Source organism: Ovis aries, chromosome 2 (genome assembly GCF_016772045.2).
Source record: "Ovis aries strain OAR_USU_Benz2616 breed Rambouillet chromosome 2, ARS-UI_Ramb_v3.0, whole genome shotgun sequence".
Classification (NCBI taxonomy): Eukaryota; Metazoa; Chordata; class Mammalia; order Artiodactyla; family Bovidae; genus Ovis; species Ovis aries.
This window is the reverse complement of record NC_056055.1, coordinates 244,849,179-244,869,631: the sequence shown is the minus strand read 5'-3', so window position 1 is coordinate 244,869,631 and position 20,453 is coordinate 244,849,179. Positions and strand designations below refer to the sequence as shown.

At 58.3% G+C, this 20,453-nt stretch overlaps 1 protein-coding gene across 19 annotated transcripts in view; it reads right to left on the bottom strand.

Annotated features, from left to right (window-relative positions):
* Positions 1–20,453, bottom strand: part of RAP1GAP (RAP1 GTPase activating protein) — a 69,388-nt gene that overhangs the window by 34,118 nt on the left and 14,817 nt on the right. For 9 of the 19 annotated variants that reach the window (XR_009599680.1, XM_060411476.1, XM_042244618.2 and 6 more), the window contains exon 1: positions 1,910–16,253. The exons of 3 other annotated variants lie outside the window; for them this stretch is intronic. Coding sequence is in view for 11 of the 16 variants with exons in the window: in XM_060411476.1 (XP_060267459.1) it covers positions 1,910–2,010 (101 nt within the window). In the remaining 5 variants the exon portion in view is untranslated. Of the gene's footprint in view, positions 1–1,909; positions 16,257–17,781; positions 18,016–20,453 lie in introns of those variants that run through there. 7 more of the 19 variants (XM_027965559.3, XM_060411478.1, XM_042244621.2 and 4 more) reach the window with 3 other exon arrangements.

Sequence of the window (20,453 nt, the reverse complement as noted above, 5' to 3'; positions counted from 1 at the left end):
GAGCAGAACCTGGAAGTCCGAGAGCCGAAGCCAGGGGATGCCGGCTCCCCTTGACTGTGAGGACCACTGTGCTGGGAGCTCTGGCTGCTGTGTGCCCATGACCGAGCGATTCCGACGCTCAGCTTCTGTCTGATGCTTCCCACACCCCAAGGCTCCGGCTGTGGCCACTGCAGGTCAGCCTGGCAGCAGCTCCCTAACACGCTCCTCTTCCAGCACTGGCCTCAATTTCCCCATGTCCCGCTGCCTCTCTCACACAGGACCGCTCACACTGGTACAGTCCTTGGTAGGTTTCTAAGGGCAGGAGGGCTCTGGCTCCTGCCGAGCCCCTCAGCTCTCCGCTTCCTGGCGGGCCTGAGTCTCCCCCTCACGGGCAACTCCTCCACCTACAAGGTCACTGCCGGGGGCCTAAGATGCCGGGGCCGGGAAGGCCTCCGGGATGAGGACAGAGCAGGAGGTCTGAGGCTCTCGGCCATGCCTGCCCCCACCCAGCCCAGCCCTGCAGGGATTCAAAGACCACAAAAACAAAAGCCACAGCCTTCCTGTGCTTTCCGTGATTTTTCTTAATCCTCACAGCTGCCCGAAGAGGCAGGTGCTCAAAAACCACCTGCTTTATTATTTTTAATATTTATTTTAAATAAATAATTTAATTAATCAATCAATTAATTAATATTTATTCAAATAATAATTTAAATAAATAAATATTTAAAATAACCCCAGGTCTCAATTGTAGCACATGGGACCTTTAGTTTCGGCCCGTGGGATCTAGTCCCCTGACCCAGAGATGGAACCCCGGCCCCCTGCACTGGGAGCGTGGTCATAACCACTGGACCACCAGAAAAGCCCTCCAAACCACCTGCTTCTTTGCACCACAAGGAAACTGAGGTTCAGAAAGGGATACTAATTCACCCAAGGTCACACAGTTAATGGCGTGGAACAGGCATCTGAACCCAGGCTTGCCACTCTGGAGCCAAGGACCCGGACTCTGGAGCATGGGCGGCCAACCCTGCGGGCCCAGCAGGTCGGGTCGGTGAAGTAACAGTAACAACAGCGACGGCAGCCAGTGCTGATACAGGACCAACCGTGTGCAGACCCGGCGGCAATGGCTTCACTCGTATCCCCTCATTTACTCCTCATCTTTCAGAGGAGGCAACCAAGACACAGAGGTTAAGCAGCAGGTCCAAGGTCAGGCTGACAGTAAGTGAAATACAGAGGATCCAAACCCCTGAACTTGGATCGAGACGCTGCCCTCATGCTTCACTGTACTATCCACTCCCGTGCTCTTGCCTGGAGAATTCCAGGGACAGAGGAGCCCGGTGGGCTGCAGTCCATGGGGTTGCAAAGACTCAGACACGACTGAGCGACTAGCACACTCGCTCACAGTAAACAGCCGTTGCTCAGTCAATACCTTTGGAGAAATGAATAAACCCAGCCCTTGCCTCCCCTCTGCCGGCCTGATGCCTCCTCCTCCTCCTCTTGTCCTTCCCCACCTCTCACACACTCCTTCCCCCCTTCGCAGCCCACCCTTCCTTCTCCTCTGCCTGTGATCTCTGCACTCCTCCTCCTATTTGGTCATGCTCTTCCCTCTCAGGAACCTGAATCTCTCTGTCCCTCCCCTTTCCCTCCCGTCTCACCCTTGTCTCCTCCTGGTCTCCATCATTTTGTTCACATGCAGCCCCTGGTCTCTGCCCCTCCCTACTTCTCTGGAAACCTTCCAGACCCTTCTCTGGAAACCTGCCTGGCTCAGTTTATTTTTTATTTATTCTTTAATTTTTTGACCATGCCACCTGGCATGTGGGGTCTTAGTTCCCCAGCCTGGGACTGAACCTGAGCCCCCTTGCAGTGGGATTGCAGCATCTCAACCACTGAATCACCAGGGAAGTCCCCCTGGCTTGGCTTAAAAATGCTTTACCTTCTTCCCACACACGCAGCAGCTGGGAGGTGCCCGGGGCTGACGGGGGACACTGGGAACTCTTGCCACTTCTCCCTTCCCCCGGCCTGGACCGCAGTCATAGCTGCACAGCGCTCTACAGTTGGCACAGGCACAGTCTCAATCACCACGGCAGCTCTGAGGTTGGATTATTATCAGCCTTCTTCCAGATAAGAAAACTGAGGCTCGGAGAGGTTAAGGGACAAGCCCAAGGTCATACCAGGGAAAGGGCGGTGCCAAGGTTTCCCTCTAGTTCAGGGCTCTTCTACGGCACCCACCCCTGCTGCTCTCAAGGCAGGCTGACCCCAGTGTCACCCAGCCCCCAGCGGCCTCCCTATAGCAGCCCCTGGTTCCGGCCGCCACCAAGCATCTTCCCGAGGTCCCGCTCCAATCCTGCCCTGTCTGGCCTGGACACCTGCCTGCAAGTACAGGACATTCCTGGACACAGTAATAGGCGGCAGCCAGGAAGGAGGTGACTTGCCCAAGGTCACACAGAGAGCCAGAGCCAGCCTGGAGTCCGGCCCAGGTACATTCTGGGGTCACCTTCAGGCCCTACAGGTGTGTGGCCTGCAGCCAGCTGGCTCCGGCTCCCCTCCCCCTTGGAGTGCCCGTCTCCCCCTGCAAAAGGGTGCGGCGGGCTCCCAGGCGGGATAGGCCAGGCCGGAAGCCTGCTGACAGCTCCCGGGTTTCTTGGCAACTGTCGCTGCACCACCTCCCCCTCCCTTATCTCTGCATCGAGGTAACAATAATAATTGCCGTGTCGTGAGTGCAGCTCTCTGTACTTTTCAAAAGCCCTCTTTATCTGCTCATGCCTGGGAGTCTCAGCGGAACTGGAGCAGGAGATAAGGCAGTCACTAGGATCCTCCACTCCCAGAAGGGTAAACTGAGGCTCAGAGAGGTTAAACAACCGTCTTTAAGTCACCCAACAAGGCAGGAGCAGCTGGGGAGCTAGAGCCAGGCTGCCCCCAGTCCAGGGCCCCAGATTTTGGGGGGAATCCACACACTGCAAAACCTCAGGTCAGACCCAGAGTGACTGGGGAGACGGGGAAGGCAGAGGACAGGGGACCAGATGCTGCCCTGGTCGCTTCCCACCTGTTAACCAGCTGGAGAGCTGGGTCGGGGGCAGCGGGTCCTGTCTTTTTCTTTGATCTATAAAATGAGAGAGCATGTAGCCACCCCCTAAACCACGGATTAGAGAAAGCCCAGCAGAAGTGGTGGTATTATTATTATTATTATTATTATTAGACACTGTTCCAGACAGCCCCGCCCTTCCGGGTATCAGAGAGGGGCTGGGGCATCCAGTGAAGAGGACTTGGCCCTTTGGCCATCCAGCAAGAACTGCCCCAAATGGAGCTCCCCGCACCCCCCACGGTGGGCCTGGCCCCTGCAGACTCGCCCAGCCTCATCCTCACATACCCCCACTTTCTGCCCTCACCTGGCTGGGCTGCAGGCAGCTTTTAAAGACAAGCCACACTGCTTCCCACTGCCGAGCCTCTGCACAGGCTTTGCCCTTTGCCGGGAGCTCCTTTTTCCTTCTTTTCCTCCCGATAAACTATCCATGCTTTAAAATTCAGCTGATGATACAGGTGAACCTGTTTGTAGGTTCAGGGCAGGAGTAGAAACACAGATGCAGAGAACGGACACCGGTGGACACACGTGTCCCACCTGGGGGGGGGGCATGTACGTGCCACCACGTGTAACATGCCTGGCTAGTGGGGAGCTGTGGGAGGAAACAGGGAGCTCAACCGGTGCTGCGATGACCTGGGGGTGGGGGTGTGGTTTGCGAAGGGCGGGAGGGAGGTTCAAGAGGGATATATACATGCCTCACTGAGGCTGTTGTACAGCAGAAACACGACATCGCAAAGCAACTATACGCCAATACAAGATAATAATAATAAATGGAAAAAATAATTCAAGGGGAAATTTGGGGATCAGAACAGGTGACACATGACCACCCAGGCAGGAGGCCTGTGACGGGGGGCCAAGCAGGGGCTGGACAGCACGCACAGAAGCTGGGAAACTGGACTTGGGGGTGTGGAAGAGGGGCTCAGCCAGCCAAGAACATACGGCCGAGATGGATCTGTTGGGGCGGGCCTAAGGAGCCCAGGACAGCCCATTGCTGGTGACCAGAGGTCAGGGTTCCCTGGGTATCCCTGGTACCCATGAGACCAGCTGCTTCTACCAGCCTGGCGACACATGTGGGGAAAGTCGCAGACCTCACCGTGAGGAGAGCTGCAGAGGGCTCCTCCTGAAGACCCTCAGACCTCTGAGACAAGGCCCTCGGGAGGGGGCCTGCCCCTCCACAGGCGGCCTGTTCCCCCAGTCACAGAATCAGGTCTGAGGGACTCTAATCTCCCGAAACCAGAGATTAGAGGCCACCCTGGAACTGCTCCCGCCCCCGGGGGCCACAGAGGCCCATTGTCTGCAGAGCTCAACCATCCGGCACTGCTTGCCCCTGGCCCTGCCAAAGGTGCAGGGAAGGTGGCCAGGGGCAGCCATGGGAGAGTTTCTGAGAGGCTGGCCCACTCCTCCGGAAGCCCCTGAGGGGACAGAGTGGGGACACAGATGTGGCTGCTCCTGGATCACCTTTCCCCAGGCACCTCTGACCTCAGCCGGGACTCAGGAGGGCGCGTCGAGGGCAAGGGGAATGGTGCGGGGTGGGGAGCCCAGCGCTTTGATGCCCGGTAATCCTGACAACAAACCCGGATCGAGGCTGGTATCGTCACACCGTGTCACAGGCAAGGAAGTACAGGCTCGGGAGGCTGACAGATGGGCTGGGGTCTCACAGCCACCAGGGGCGGGAGGAGAGGACCTGAGGCTCCAGGCAGGGCCCTGGGGGAGCAGGAAGGAGGCACACGGGGCCCCCACCCCGGCTCCGAGCTGGCTGACCGCCAAGACACCCGGATCCCGGAGCTGCGCCAGGCGGTGGCCTCCTGAGCAAACAACAGGTTGGCAGCCCCGAGAGGTCACGGGATGGGCCCCACGCGGGGGCACAGCACCCGGGAGCCAGGCCTCCCATCCGCCAGCTGCCCGCCAGCGCCTCCCCGGCCCAGGTGGCCCGAGGCCCGCAGCGGCCCAAAGCCTGACCCTCCGCCTGCCCAGGACTGGTTCCTCCCTCGAGCCACGGGGCCTCCTCCTGCTCCAGAGTAACATCTGCTCCTCCTGCCCGGCGCTTTACAGTTTACAGACTTCCTTTGCTCCCGACCCTCTCGACAGCCTCACAAGGACCTGGAGGCAGGGAAAACTACCTCAATTCTACGCGGAAGCGGGGCAGAGGCGATGACTTGCCCGAGGTGTCACCCCTGAAGCCCCACCCAGCTGCCCACCTCCTTGCCCACATGGGCACGGGACAGCTGAGTGGGGTCCCCCCTCAGTTCCCAGGGGAAGGGTGCAGGGCCCTTCCCAGCGCCCGCACCTGCCTCCCTCTGTGTCCTTGCCCAGCCTCTGCTGCCCAGGGGGGTTGCCCACATCTCCAGGAGTCCCTTCGCCCGCTAGCTCCGTCACCCCTCACCCCCTCATGTGCTCTACATTCCGGTGATTAGTCACTCCCTTGGGACTCCCATCCTGACACCCGCTCTGGGCCAGACAATGGTGCCGGGCCTCCCCCACCTCAAAGCGAAGCCTGGAGACACTGCCCAGAGCTCTTCTCTGCCCTGTGGCCTCCCTGCTCAGACACTGCACCCTGCAGAGGGGAGGCCCTGTAAACCCAACCCTCTCCCTCCTAGCCAATGGGTTTTGCCGCCTCATGGGCTCCAGGCCGCTGGTGGGTGGAAGCTGAGTATACAGTAGGTGTCAATATATTATAAATAAGCTCCTGGCAGAGAGCATCACCTCAGAGGTGTGGGCTCTGGAGCCAGACTGCCTGGGTTTGTATCCTAGCTCTGGCACTTAACAGCTTGTTTCGGGGGGCTTCCCTGGTGGTCCAGGAGCCAGAACTCCATGCTCCCAAGGCAGGGGGGCCCGGTTTGATCCCTGATTGGGGAACTGGATCTCACATGTTGCAACAAAGACCTGGCGCAGCCGAATAAATAAAACAGCAACAGCTGTGGGACTTGGGCAAGTTATTGAACCTCTCTGAGCCTCAGTTTCCTCATCTATAATATGGGGATAACAGCAGTGTCTGCCTTCAGGCATTGACATGAGGGCTACCCGAGTTCATCCATGTAAAGTGCGTAGGCATTCACCACAAGCACCTTCTGACCTTCCCCTCTCTCTTCCTTTTTTCCCTTCCTCTGTGGGCTGCTGCGGACTGAGACAGGGCTTCCAGGTGAAAGTCCGGAGATGGGAGACTAGGGTCCAACGCGAGAGCTAGTGCAGTGGATAGAGAGCCACGTAAGGTAGTGAGCGCCTGTCGAGCAAAGGCAGGCAGGGGTGAAGGGGAAGATTCCAAAGTACGGGAACCAGAGGAGTAAGGCGGGCACAGGGCTTCACTAGAGGACCTGCCGGGGGCCCGCCACGTGTGGAATCGAGTCCTCTTGATTCTCCAGCCTGTGGTCAAGGGCAGAGGCAGTGGATACATTCTTTCAAGGGAATGGACTTCCCTGGGTCTCCTGGGGCACATGGATTGCCTGCCTCTCCCATTAAAGATGAAAATGTGCACACTCTGGCCCAGTCACTCCACTTCTAGGCATTTATCCTCCAGAAACGCTTACCAAAAAATAGACACAAAATGACGCGGGCAGAGACCATTCACTGCCACAGGGTTTGCCGTGGCTGAAATCTGGAAGCTGGTTAAACACACACGGCAGGCGCAAGCCACGGAAGACCATGCGGCGATGGCAAAGGAGGTCTCGCGTCCTGACGGAAAAGGGGGTTTGAGGCCTGTTGTCAAGTGAAAAGCGCAAGTAGCACCACAGAAATCTCCCTTGAAAAATGTTCAGTTGCAGGTAAAAGCTCACATGGGTTATCTCTGGGAAACAGGACGACAGGGGCTTTCTGTCATCTACAGGATACATTTCTCTGCACTGTTTGAATTTTTACAGTGAGCACGTATTATTTTTGCCATCAGAAAAAAAAAAAAAAACAGATTAAAAACACTGAGCCTCACGTGTCAGCCCACTGAGAATCTGACTCTTTTTCCGCAGTCAGCCTGAGAAGGAGATATTCCTCACTCCAGGGAGAGGCTAACCCCGAGGGACGTTAAATACCACGATGGCCAAGGTCACCCCTGGCAGGAGTGACAGAGCTGGGCTGTAGCCCTCGTTCTCTGACTCTGAAGCTCACGCTCTTCCCCCCACACCAGGCAGGGAGGAGGGAAGGCAGGAGAGAAGCTGCCCAGGATGTTCCCTGGGACTGAGCTGTCAGGTCAGGGGAGTGTGGCCAGCCGGGGTCAGCCTGTGTGGGGACCAGGCTGTCTGCCTCATTTGCAAATGCAAATAAATGCAGGCTCTGCTGCTGGAGTCAGGTCCCTGCCCTGAGCTGCCCCAGGCTAGCAGGCTGGCAGGCACCCCACCCCACCCCTGGAACCACTCCCCAAGGCCTCAGCATCACCAGGCCAGTGGGCACGAACTGGGGCTCTAAATAACTTTCCAAGTCAATCAAGATGTTTCTGGAAGAATCAGGGGTCGAAGGTCCCTTGCTGCCTTCTTGGCGAGCTGCTAGAGAGGAGATGCCTAGAGAGAAGGCAGGTGCATGCTCCTGAGTCTACATAGACAGTGGATAGACCTACAAGTCAGACGGACTTGAGTTCAAGTCCTGACTAGGTCACTCTAGCTATGTGGCCTGGGGCAAGTTGCTTTGCCTCTCTGAGCCTCAGCTGTAAAACGGTGTTGATAAATACCCTATGAAGGGCTGGCTGCCGGGAGAATTCAGTGAGATAGTGCCTGTGAAAGTACTCCCTAAACTAGAAGCCGCCTTTCACGTGCCAGGATGATGGGTTACGACCCTGCGTGTGGTGGGGGAGGGGGCCATGTGCACGTCTGTGAACATGCGGAGCGTGCAAAGTGCCCTGCCCCGCCCCGTCAGCAAGCAGGTGGGCTGCACGGCTGCCACCTTTGCTGGGAGCTGGCACAGGCCTCCCTGCAGCGCTGCCTGGTGGTGTGACAGGGTGTGTGCGGTGAGGACGTGGGTGGGAGGCCTGGCAGGAATGTGAAACGTGGGCGGGAGAGAAAGCGCTCGTGTCTGGGGCGTGCGTGGGCTGCAGGCGTGCGTTTGTACAGATCACGCCATCCACCTGCCGAAAGGCACCTCGTGGCTTTCCGCCATGTGCAGGGTGGAGATTCGATTGCCTCACGTGGCCCACGAGGCCCTGAGCATCTGTCCCCCCTCCCGGCCTCTGCACACACTCTGCGTTCGTGCTAAGCCATTTCAGTCGTGTCCAACTCTTTGCAACCCCATGGACTGTAGCCCACCAGCCTCCCCTGTCCTTGGGATTCTCCAGGCAAGAATACTGGAGTGGGTTGCCTTGCCCTCCTCCAGGGGAATCTTCCTGACCCAGCGATGGAGCCCACGTCTCTTATGTCCCCTGCACTGGCAGGTGGGTTCTTTACCACTAGGGCCACCTGGGAAGCCCTCTTTCACACACCATATACCCTCCACCTGTTCCACCCTGCCTGGCTCCCCCCCACCCCACACCTGCAGGCTACGCTCTCATCCAGTCTTTCTGGAGCCCCCTCCCCAGGCTGGGTCGGCCTGCCCCCACCCTGACCAGCTTTCTCAGAAGCCTGTCCCCGGCTGTCCAGATCTGCCGGTCTGGTTTGCACTTGCCACAGTGTGATTATCAGATACTCCCAGCCTCTCCCACCAGAGACCGAGCCCGGACCGGATCTGTCTGGGGGCCGGGTGCGCCGCCGATGCCGGACGCTGGTCTGCCGCGTGAATGAATGTGTACATGACTGTGTGCTCGCAATGAAGCTGCAGCGACTGAAGTCAAGTCGAGGCGTGTGCACAGGGAATATGCGTGTGGGGGTAGGCGTGTGCACAGGGAATATGCGTGTGGGGGTAGGCGTGTGCACAGGGAATATGCGTGGGGGGGTAGGCGTGTGCACAGGGAATATGCGTGTGGGGGGGGTGGGGGTAGCGTCTCAGAGAACCTCTGGCCCACAGGAGGCCAGATCTGAGGCTTCTGGCCGGGGCACTCCGACTGGTGCTCAGGCCCACGTGGGCTGCAGTGAGAGAGAAAGCCTGCCCAAGTTCCTCTGCAAACTCCTCCTGAAACAGTCCAGTCCAGGGTCTCTGGACCCGACCCTCAACACTTCTGGGTGGTGGCCAAGCTGGCCTCCTGCCTGTGCCCTTCTGCCCACACCCTTCACCTCCCCCAAGGCCCGATCCCAGCCTCTCCTTGCATGGCTGCCCACAGTGCCCACGGTGCCCCCTCCCCGCCTGCCTTGTGAGCAGCAGTTCTTGATCTGAGAGGAGACGGGCCTCCCACCCCCGCTGCCGGCTCAGCCACCTTACCCCCGGCTGCCAGGAAATGATCTGGAATGTTCCAGATCTGGGGAGAGGAAGGAATCTTATTCCTGCCTCAGGGCCTGGACACATACTCTGCCCTCTGCCTGGACTGCCCTTCCCAGTCAACCCCTTCCCATTCAGGCCTTGCGAGGCCCTCCCTGATATCCTGAGCAGAGGCGGGTGCCTCCCCGCCCTGCCCCTCACTGCCCTCTGCCCAATTATTTGTCTAGCAGCGCGTCTCCCGCCCCGGAAGGCGACCTTTGTGAGGCCAGACACTGGGTCTATCAGGTTCGCTGCTGTAGCCCTGGTTCTGAGATGTTGCGTGACACATGCTTGGGACTTGATAAGTATCTGCTGAATGAACAAGTGGCTAGTGGGCACCTTGAAAGGTGAGGTGAATACTGTTCCTGTTTACAGGTGTGGAAATTGAGGTTCCGTGAGGTTAAGCCTCTAGCCCAAGGTCACACAGCAGACTGGGTCCAGATTAGGAACTATCTGACTCCACTAGAACCCCAGCACATGAGAGGGCTTTGTAGCTGACCTTCCCATTGTACAGACAGGAAAGAGAGCCTCAGAGAGCGAGAGAACTGATTCTTCAGGTCACTACGGCTTCCCCTGGTCTGACAGAGCTGCACTCTTAGGCTGGGCTGGGCTCTAAAGCACCTCCTCCCCCTTCTCCCTCACTCCGAGACCGGGACACGAACAACCCCTCTGCACACAGGAAGAAACCATGGCTCAGCCAGGGAGGCACTGCCCAAGGTCACCCCAGCCAGGACTCGGTGCAGACCTGGCTGGCTGCAAAGCCAGCATTCTCAGGGTCAGTGTCAAGGTCAGAGCCCAGGGCTGAGCGTGTGCTCATGTGTGGGCAGGTCTCGCTTCCCGGCAGGCGGTGAACTTCCAAAGAGCAGAGTCCACACCCTGAGTGATTCTGCCCCCACGGCCAGGGCCAGCTAGCTTGTGGGGGCAACACGGCAGTGACCATGATTGCTGGCATCACTCTGGTTCTTGACCTTGGCACGCTGTATCTCACTCAACCCCCACGATGATCCTCAGGGCAGGTGCTTTTATTGTCTTTATTTTACGAGACCTGGAGAAGTTATCTTCTGCTGTCCACATCCCGGGACTCACAGCAGAGCACAGGTGGCTTCTGCCATGGGGAGGGCAGTGGATGATGGGCGGCCCCCTGCTGGCTTGGGGGTTGAGACCCTCTGGGGCGCCCAGAGGAAGTCCCAACAGGGCTGGCAGGGACACGACCCTGTGGCGGCCTTGCCCACCTTCTGCCACCAGCTCCAGTTCAGTCCTGTACCCAGCACATGCCACCAAACACTTTTCTCCTTCATGTTGTTGACCTGCCTCTTATTGGAACATCCTCTTGGCAGTCGCCCTCCCTCCCCTACCACGCACACGACACACTGCCTCTCGACCCACTTCTGGGTCGCCTCCTCCAGGAAGCCTTCCCCGATTCCCAGGTGTGGGGGAGGAGGGCGTCTCTGAGCTATCGAAAGTCCCCACATCTGCCCCGTCAACACGTATGACTCCTCCCCTACCTTCAGAGCTGTTTCCTTATTCTCTGCCCTGCCCTTGAACTCCACGAGGACCGTGGCCTTGTCTGTCACTTCCATCACCTCAGGGTCCAGAACAGGGCTGGGTTGGCCCTTAGAGAGTATCCCCACATTAAATATTTGTTGAATTAATTTGCTAAATGAATGACTGACTGTCTTGGGAGAGACCGTGAGCAGAGGAAAGCCTTTGTGAGATTTGGGGATATCGAAAAGGTCTCCTCCTTAATCACTTCTCAAATGAGCCACCTCCGCAGTGCCGAAAATTCGAGCATTAAAAATTTTAATGAGTCTCTCTTTGGTTTAACGAGTCTTTTCTCTCAAAATGCAAATGCTCACAGAGAGGAAAAACATCCACTGAGCCCACACAATGAACTTACTTCATTCTAAGTCCTCCATTGGGGCAAGCAGCCTGGTTCTTACTGTCATGGACAATTTGGGGTTCAGAGAAGCAGAGTAGTTTGGGCAAGGCCACGCAGCAAGGAAGAAAAGCTGAAGTTGGTATCTCAACTCGGATCTGCCTGAGAACAGAAGCCCTATCCTTCCATGCACCTCCCGAACAAAAGGACTGAGCCTGAGCATCGCTGGGATATAGCGGCAAGCAGGGCCAGCCAGACTGGGAACCTTGGCTGGGGGATCCCTGCCCAGAGCCGTGGTGGCAGCTGTGGGCACAGGAAGCAGCGACTAGCCCCCGCTCTGTGCTCTGTGAGCTGCCCACCAGGGGCCTGCCCACCAGGTACATAATATATGAGGAGGCCCAGCAGGCTGGGCCCACCTGGCATTTCAGAGTCACTAATGAGGCCAGTCCCGTGCTTCCTGCAGCAGCGCACAGGCCCCCGGGAGCCTCTGGCTCAGAGATTATAGCAAGGAACCCCCTGAGGACGGGGGCCGCCCAGTCAAGCCCCCACTCCACAGCTGCCAGGACAGCTACGGCTAAATGTATGGGCTCAGACTGACTGGGCTGCCAGTCCAGGCTCACCACTCACTGACTGTGCCCCGGGGCCAGCCAGGTCCCCTCCTGGAGCCTCAGTTTCCTCATCTGTAAAATGGGACACGCACAGTAACAGTTTCTACAGTGTAAAGCCGGTGTGAGGACAGAATGAAATAATTCAAACGAAGTTCTCAGCCCAGGGCCTGGGACCCAGAAAATGCTTCGTGTATGGGAGCAGATGGTACCGTGACTGCCATGGGATCTCAGGAACCAGATGGACCTTCCTGGGGGCACGAGGCCGGGCGGTGACCCCTGTTTTGGAAGTCCTCGGGATCATCTGACTCTCCGTCTCCCCTCCTCACCCCATAACCAGGGTTTCTCTCATTTTTGTGGCTTCCATGTTTCTGGCCAACGTGCTTCCTTGGCAGGAGGAAAAGCTGGACTCCATCCAGCCTTTGCCAGCTGTGTGGCTTTGGGCCAGTCTTCAACATCCTCAGTCTTAGCTTTGACCTTCAAAATGGGACACTGAGGCCAACTTTCAGGACTATCACCATGACTCAATGAGACCATCAGAGCAAAATGCCCAGCGCACACGGGCACTTCGCCGGGTCCTGCCTCCTCCTCCAGGGCCCAGCTTGAAGGTTAAAGCTGACTCCCCTCTTCCCAGGGTATTTCTGGAACCATCCTTCCCTGTTCAGCCCTGCTTAGCCATCTCCCCTCCCCCACCATCTGAAAGTGCAAAGTGAAAAAGTGCAAGTCGCTCAGTCGTGTCCAACTCTTTGCAACCCACAGACTATACAGTCCATGGAATTCTCCAGGCCAGAATACTGGAGTGGGTAGCCTTTCCCTTCTCCAGGGGAATCTTTCCAACCCAAGGATAGAACTCAGGTCTCCTGCATTGCAGGCGGATTCTTTACCAGCTGAGCCACCAGGGAAGCCCAAGAATACTGCAGTGGGAAGCCTGTCCCTTCTCCAGTGGATCTTCCCAACCCAGGAATCGAACTGGAGTCTCCTGCATTGCAGGGATATTCTTTACCAACTGAGCTATCAGAGAAGCCTCCATATTTAATGTCCACTACAGCTGCAGAGCCAGATTAATCCACCACTCTGGCTGGATGTCAGAGCCACTACACTGCCTCCTAATCCTCCCACTGGGCGTCATTCCTCCAACATTTGCACACTCGTGTGTTCCTCCACTGCAGATTGCTAATGAGGGGCAAAGGGTAGGGGAATCCAGCCATGATCACACCTGGCCTCTACCAGGCTTCACTGCTCACTTGATCCACGCTCCTAACTCTTAACCTTAAAAAAAAAAAAAAAAAAGGTGGTGAAAACCTCGCCTCCTCCAGGAAGCCCTCCTAGCCTACTTGGCAAGTTTTCACCTGTTCCACTCTCTGGACACATTCAGTTCAATCATTCATTAAATGTTTACTGTGTTCAGGTAGCTGGGCAGGACTGTGGAGGACAGAGATATGAGAATAGTACAGTCCAGCTTTTAGGGGATTCATGTTGAAAACTGGGCCTAAGTCAAAGGTAACTCAAGCAACGTCTGTTTTCAAGGACCTCAGAGCCTGCCTTGTGGCACAGTGTTATATGCGGTCACCTCACTGAAAGATCCAAGTCAGCGAATACTGTTGAGCAGCAAGTGGGCTCAGAGAGGGGAAGCGACCTGCTCAAGGTCTCACCACTAGTATGTGGCGGAGGCAGAGTCAAGCCCATGTCTGTCAGACTCCAAAGGCTGTGCTTTTCCCACTGCCCCAGGGGGGAGCACTAGCATCTGCTCTATAAGCACGTAGGCAGCAGAAAGGCGTGCAAGGAGAGAGAGGGGGTGTGCGGATCAGGAAGGAAACACCCAACAAACAGTGATACAGCTGAGCTGCGGACTTCTCTGGTGGTCCAGCGGCTAAAACTCTGCACTCCCAATGCAGGGGGTGAAGGTTCGACCACTGGATGCCACTGGATGCCACAGCTAGGAGTCCGCATGCTGCAGCTAAAAGTGAGGTCGCTCAGTCATGTCTGACTCTGTGACCCCGTGGGCTGTAGCCCACCAGGCTCCTCCGTCCCCGGAATTTCCCAGGCAAGAGTACTGGAGTGGGTTGTCATTTCCTTCTCCAGGGGATCTTCCTGACCCAGGGATCGAACTCGGGTCTCCTGCATTGCAGGCAGACACTTTACCATCTGAGCCACCAGGCAGGCACCCAAATAAATATATATTTTAAAGGAGGCCTTGTGGAAATGCGAGAGGAAGGCAGGTCAAGAAGAGGGTACAATGTGACCAAAAGCCTGGAGGTGGTGCTCACGGGGGCCATATTCTCATTAATAAGAAACCCAAGGCATAAGAGAAATGGGTCCCAGGCTGGAAGCTGAGGTGGAGACAGGCCTTGAATGCCAGGAAATCACAATTAATAGTCAAAATGACTGCCCGTTTACAGAGCACAAACTCTATGCCCAGGCACAGGCTGGAGGTGAAGCAGCTGGCTTGGTGATGGGGGACGGGAGGGCCTGGGGGCTAGCACCATGGACAGCGGCTCCAGCAAGGCCAGGGTCGGGCAAGGCATCGTGGATGATGGGTAAGTCCTGGTCCTCCCAGAATCCTACTTTGTAAATGTGTCAACCGAGGCCCAAAGAGGGGAAGGGACTTGCCCAGGGTCACACAGCGGTTAGTTACTCTCACTCCTAGACCTTCATCTCTGACTCTTCATTCAGGCCTCCCTGGAATGAGCTTTCTGAGTCACTCCTCTGTCTCCAAATCTTCCAAGTACATCTATCAGGTCTGCCCTTTGGCCTGGAGGTCCTAGGGGCAGAGCGAGTGATACTCTGGGCACAGAGCCTGGAAGATGGAGATTCAAATCCCAGCTGCCACCGACTAGCTGCGTGAACTCAGGGAAGTCGCTTGTCCCCTCTGCACATTGCTCTCATCTGTAGTTAAGGCCGATAGTCCCGACTCAGACATACAGTAAAGATCGTGTGAGAGGATGCCGGTCAAGCACAGAACAGGACCTGGTGTACAGCAGGTGCTTGACAAATGGCAGTTGTTGGGACACTATTACTAAACTCCTTGAAGGAACAGGCATTTTCCTTACCTCCACCTGTCTCTCTCCCCACCTTGTCCCTGCTCTGGGCTTGGCATATGGCCTTGCACATGGTGAAGGCTCCAACTGACTTTGCACATAGGAGAAGCCCAGCAGCAGGAGAGAAAATCCAGAGAGGGAAAGTAACTGACTCTAGGTGGCACAGAGAATGTCAAAAGAAAATGAAAGGGCAGGCCCTGAAGCTTAGCCTGGGCACCCCCTGTGCCTCCCACCCAGGTGTGGCTCCCTAGGGGGGCTCTGGCAGCAGGTAAGGTGATGGTGCCTGATGGGAGAGATCCAGCAGCTGGGGGGCACTGCAGGGCCGGGGGACCCCTGGAAGCCCTCAGCAGGGGCAGAAAGCAGGAGCTAGAGCAGCTGGGGGCTCTCCTGCCCGAGCTGAAGCGGCGTCCTGGGGGGCCAGGAGGCACCCACCTGCGGGGGCACTGGGCGGGGGGCTGTGAATCCCGAGGTGTGGCTGCACCCCCACCTCCTGCTCACAGTGTAGGGGAAGCTGCAGACTCGCCCTCCTCCAGAGAGAGGCAGCCTCAGACACAGGAAATGGGTTGGAGGAGGGGGTCCTGAAGGCTCTGTATGGAGTGGGAGAGGAGAGAGCGTTTGAGGGTCAGTGGGAAGGTTAAAGGCACTCCCAGCCCAGCCAGGAGCCACCATGAGACGGGAGGCATAGAGAAAAGGAAGGAAACCCTTTCACTGAGGGCCTACGCTATACCAGGCCCTGCTTTGACCTTTTTTTTTTTTTTTTTTGGTACAACTTTACACTCTATTAAATAGGCATGTTAATCCCCATATCACAGATGAGAACACTGAGGTTCAGAGAGATGAGTGACTTGCTGACAGCTGCACAGGCAGCGGCAGGTTGAGATTTAACCTGATTTGTCTTACTTCAAGGCTGAGCTCTAGAAAGAACTGTGGGGGAAAATACATGGGGCAGAGCTGCTGAGAGGGTCTGCCCATTGAAGGCTGGCAGAGGATGAGGGGAGGGTTGTTGGGGCCTGGTCTGGTGTCAGAGGGGTTGGTGATGGCTTGGGAGGGCTTCCCAGGTGTCTCAGGGGTAAATCCAGGTTAAGTGGCTCAGGGAAATCCAGTTGCCAATGCAGGAGACGGAGGTTCAATCCCTGGGTCGGGAAGACCCCTTGGAGAAGGAAATGGCAACACAATCCAGTATCATTGCCTGGGAAATCCCATGGACAGAGAAGCCTGGCGGGCTCCAGTCCCTGGGGTCGCAAAGAGTCGGACATGATTTAGTGATTAACAACAACAAATGGCTTGGGAGTGTCCGTAAATCTCAGCCAAGCAGCCCAGTACTGAGGGCTCTCAGTACTCACCACGCACTCCGGCGAGGGGCGAAGGACTTGTCCACCCTGAAACACAACAAGAGCGGCGGCAGGTAAGGGGCAGCCCCGTCTTACCAGGCCTTGCCCAGCACATCAGGCCAACCCCTACCCCAACTCCTACCCACGTGGTCCCAGGACCTCACAGGGGCCTGGCGGAGGCATTGATGCTCTGAGACTGCCCACCATAGGTTGTAGGGGCCTTAAGGCCACATTAGGGACGTGGGGTGTGGGGTGAGGAGGAAGGGAGGCAGAGCCAGGGGGAGACAAGCCCCCAGGGTTCAGGGGCCACCCTCAGCCTTTGTCTCCCCTCAGTCCCTCCAGACCCAGCATCAGGGAGAGTATAGAGGCAGTGCCCCTCCCTGGGGCCCCCCACCACCCTCCAAGGGCACCTGGGGTAGAGGACAGCTCAACCTTCCCACCTTGATGGGACAACAAACAAGCCCTGCTCCCTGGCCAGGGGCCAAAGGAGAAGGGGAAAGGGGCCCCAGATAGGACCTGCCATCTCAGGAGACATGAACTGGGGATGCAGGGCTGGGGTCTCCCGGGGACCACCTCATGCAGGTGGGGCCCGGGAGGCCAGGGAAGCCAGGACTTGCCTAAAGTCATACAACAGAGTGCAGCCCCGCGCCCTGCTGCCTCCCAGCATCAGCGGAGAGCCTCCTGCACCAGGAGGCTCCAGGCCAATCGCTGGGGGCTGGCCTGATGGCCCAGAGAGCCCCCCTGCCCAGTAGGCAGCTCTCGGGTCTCCCACCGCACCTGGCCCCTCTGCGGGGTCCCCGGGGGGGATGGGCGCCTAGAGAGGGGACACCATCCCTACAGCTCAAAGAACCCACAGTCTGCAGCGTGACACGTGTGAGCAGCCCCGAGGGCTCTGCACACGGAAGGTGGGTCCCCGGTGTCCCTCTGACCACCAGGAGGGAGGCCTTGCTGAAGGTTATGCAACTTCCTGGCCAGCCAGGAGAGGAGCCGGTCTGTCTCCCCAGTCTTCCTTCCAAGGTCCCAAACCTCCGCCTAAGACACAGATCCTCCTGGCCCACCTGCGCACTCCTCTGGGGTGGGCACCTGGGGTCGGGAAGGACAGTGAACCCAAGATGGACCAGGCACCACTTCGACTCTCCAGCCCCCCACCCCCACCCACAGATCTCCAGCCAGCAGTCCCAGAGGAGAGGGTTCCTGAAAGCCAGGCAGGCTGAGATGGGGCAGCCAGAGGGGTGCCCCGGGGTTCGGGGTGGCTACGGCTTATATGTTCCCTCCTCCCAAAGCCTCACTGCAGGGGCTGGGTAGCCTCAGGAGCCAAGTCGGGGGCCCCCCGCAGGGCTTCCCCTGGACCTGCCTTTTCCCACCCCCCACTACCTATATGCACACGCCTGGCGTGAACACACACAGGCCCAGCCTGTCAGTCCACACACACAGTCAGACACCTACCACTGCCACGCGTTAGACACAAACACAGAAATGCCCACGGCCACTTGCGTCCGCGCACGTGCACAGGGGTATCCAATCGGAGCGCGTGCGCGCGCGCGCGCACTCACACACACACACACAGACTTACCAACACCGCAAGTTACGGCCCTGACATCAGACCGCTCACCCCACACATCCACACAGGTTCACAGCTCCGGGCGCCCCCAGACCCGAAGCGGACGCCGGCGGGCGCGCGCGCTCCCCTACCCCCGCGCACCTACCCCCCGTAGGCCCCGAAGGTGAAGCTGCGCTTCCGGCCGCTCATGGTGCCGCCCGCGCCGAGCCCGAGCTGCTGCCCGAGCCCGGGTCACCTTGGCAACCCCCGGTGCCCCACCCCCGGCCACAAGCCCCGGGATTGTCCGCGCCCCCGCGGGCTGCAGGCCAGCTGTCCGGGGCAGCCGCGCACAGAAAGGGCCGCTTGTTCGCGCCGCCCTCGGGCCGGGTGGGGGGACGGCGCGGGGGATTCGCTGGACTTTCCGAGCGGGGACCTCGGGGCGGGGAGGCGGGAGGGCCGGGCGGGGCCTCGGCGCTGGCGGAGGGGCGGCGAGCGGGGAGGACAAGGCCCGTCCCCGCCCCCATCCCCAGACCCCGGGCGACCCGGGTTGCGCACCCTCTTCTGCAGGCAACACTCTAGGGCACCGCCCCCTCCCACCAGGAGCGGAGCTGTCCCCTCTCCGGTCATCAGGAGGTGGGGGGGTGGGGAGCCCAGAGCGAGCTGGGTCCAGAATTTAGGAATCCAGAGTCAAAATGGTTTGCACTCGACCTCGAATTTCTCACCTATTTAAAATAAGACTCATTGGAAAAGTCCCTGATGCTGGGAAAGATCGAGGGCAGAAAAAGAGGGCGTCAGAGGATGAGATCCAACCAGTTCATCCTAAAGGAGATCAGTCCTGAATATTCATTGGAAGGACTGATGCTGACGCTGAAATTCCAATACTTTGGCCACCTGATGTGAAGAGCTGACTCATTGGAAAAGCCCTTGATGCTGGGAAAGATTGAAGGCGGGAGGAGAAGGGGGTGACAGAGGATGAGATGGTTGGATGGCATCACTGACTCAATGGACATGAGTTTGAGCAAGCTCCAGGAGTTGGTGATGGACAGGGACGCCTGGCGTGCTGCAGTCCATGGGGTGGCAAAGAGTCAGATACGACTGAGCGACTGAACTGAACTGAGAGGATGAGATGGCTGGATGGCATCACCGATGCAACTAACACGAACTTGGGCAAACTCCGGGAGATGGTAAGGGACAGGGAGGCCTGGCATGCTGCAGTCCATGGAGTTGCAAAGAGTCGGATGCAACAGGGCGACTGACCCACAGTAACAACAGAACAGGACTGATCCCCTGGGGCCCTCGTGATGACGGAAGGAGTCCATGGATGTGGAGCTGTAGGGCCAGGCCTGCCACAGTAAATGCTCAGTAAATGCCAGCTGGGAGACTCCTGCCCTGTGGGCCAGTCTGCTCTCAAATGAGTGGAGGCGGGGAACAGAGCCCCAGTGGCCCACTCTCATTCCCCGCTCCCGGGATCACCCCTGAGCCCAGGTGAAGAGGAGCAGAGCAGGAAGTGCAAGGACCCACCCTCTTCTCGAAAATGCATCCAGCCTGGGTTCCTTCCCTCGGCAGCCTTCAGAGACAAACTGGGCCCTGAGACCTTGAGCCGGTTGTGCATTCAGTCAGCAGACACGCCACGCAGCTCCCCCAGAGCCCACGATCCCGGCTGCATCCCACAGGAAGCTGTCTCTCCCGCTCCAAGAAAAGATGCATCAGGAGGCAGGGGGCCTGCCCCTGCCCCAGGACTCACTCACCCCTCCCAGAACACCCAGTCTGCCTCCCACCCCCCACCCCGCACCCAGGGAGGCCCCGAGAACCTTGACACTTTCCATGGGGCTTTCTGTTCAAAGAGCCTGCAATGGGGGGAGATGAGAGAAAGGACACCCAAGGGCACAACCGTAGGGTGGTGGGATTCTTAAGAGGCCTCTCACGAACCGTTCCTCCTGGGCCCTGAGCCCTGGCTCAGTGAGCTCCATTTTCCACTGGGAAATGGTGGCTCTGGGGAGAAGATTCCACGGCTTGCCTCGCCCCGGCAGGGCTGTGAGCGTAGCCATCTCCTCCTTTCAGACACGAAGAAACGGAGACCTTGGCTCAGAGCAAATGCCCCTCTCTTGTAGAACTCCCCCTGCCCTAGCCCTCCTCTCTGCGCCCCCTGGACCCCCTCTCCTCTCCACACCGGTGGGCGGGAGAACCCTCCAGAGCCCCCTGAGAGTTTGGAGACTGGGACGGGCCCGTGTGATTTTCCCTATCCAGGAACCACCCCCTTGGTTGGGTTCTCAGAGGAGGGTCCCCTTGGCAGGGCACTCTGGAGCTGGGGCCGGGCCCCTCCTGCTCTGGGCAGGGCTGCAGGTTCCCGGGCAGAGTGGGAAGCCCACTCCTCCCGGGGCAGCCTGGTCGGGCTCCAGAGGGGCAACCCTAGGCGCACTGAGATTGCCCCGAAGAGGGAGGAAGTCTCTCCTTCCTCAGTGGTGGGAGTGGCAGGGCACCCCCAGAGCTGCAGTGGGTGGAGGAGGAAGCACTGGGCACTGGGCCTGGGTCACAGGAGCACACACAACCTCAGGGCCAGGACCCGGGACTCCAGCCCCATCCCAGGTGCGGCGCCCGCCTGGACACAGCCCTCACGCTCGCCAGTCTCTTTTCAGTGGGAAGGCATCCTCAGGCCCTTCAGTGGGAAGGGCCCTGCATGTCCGCTTGGCAGGGTAACCAGGAGG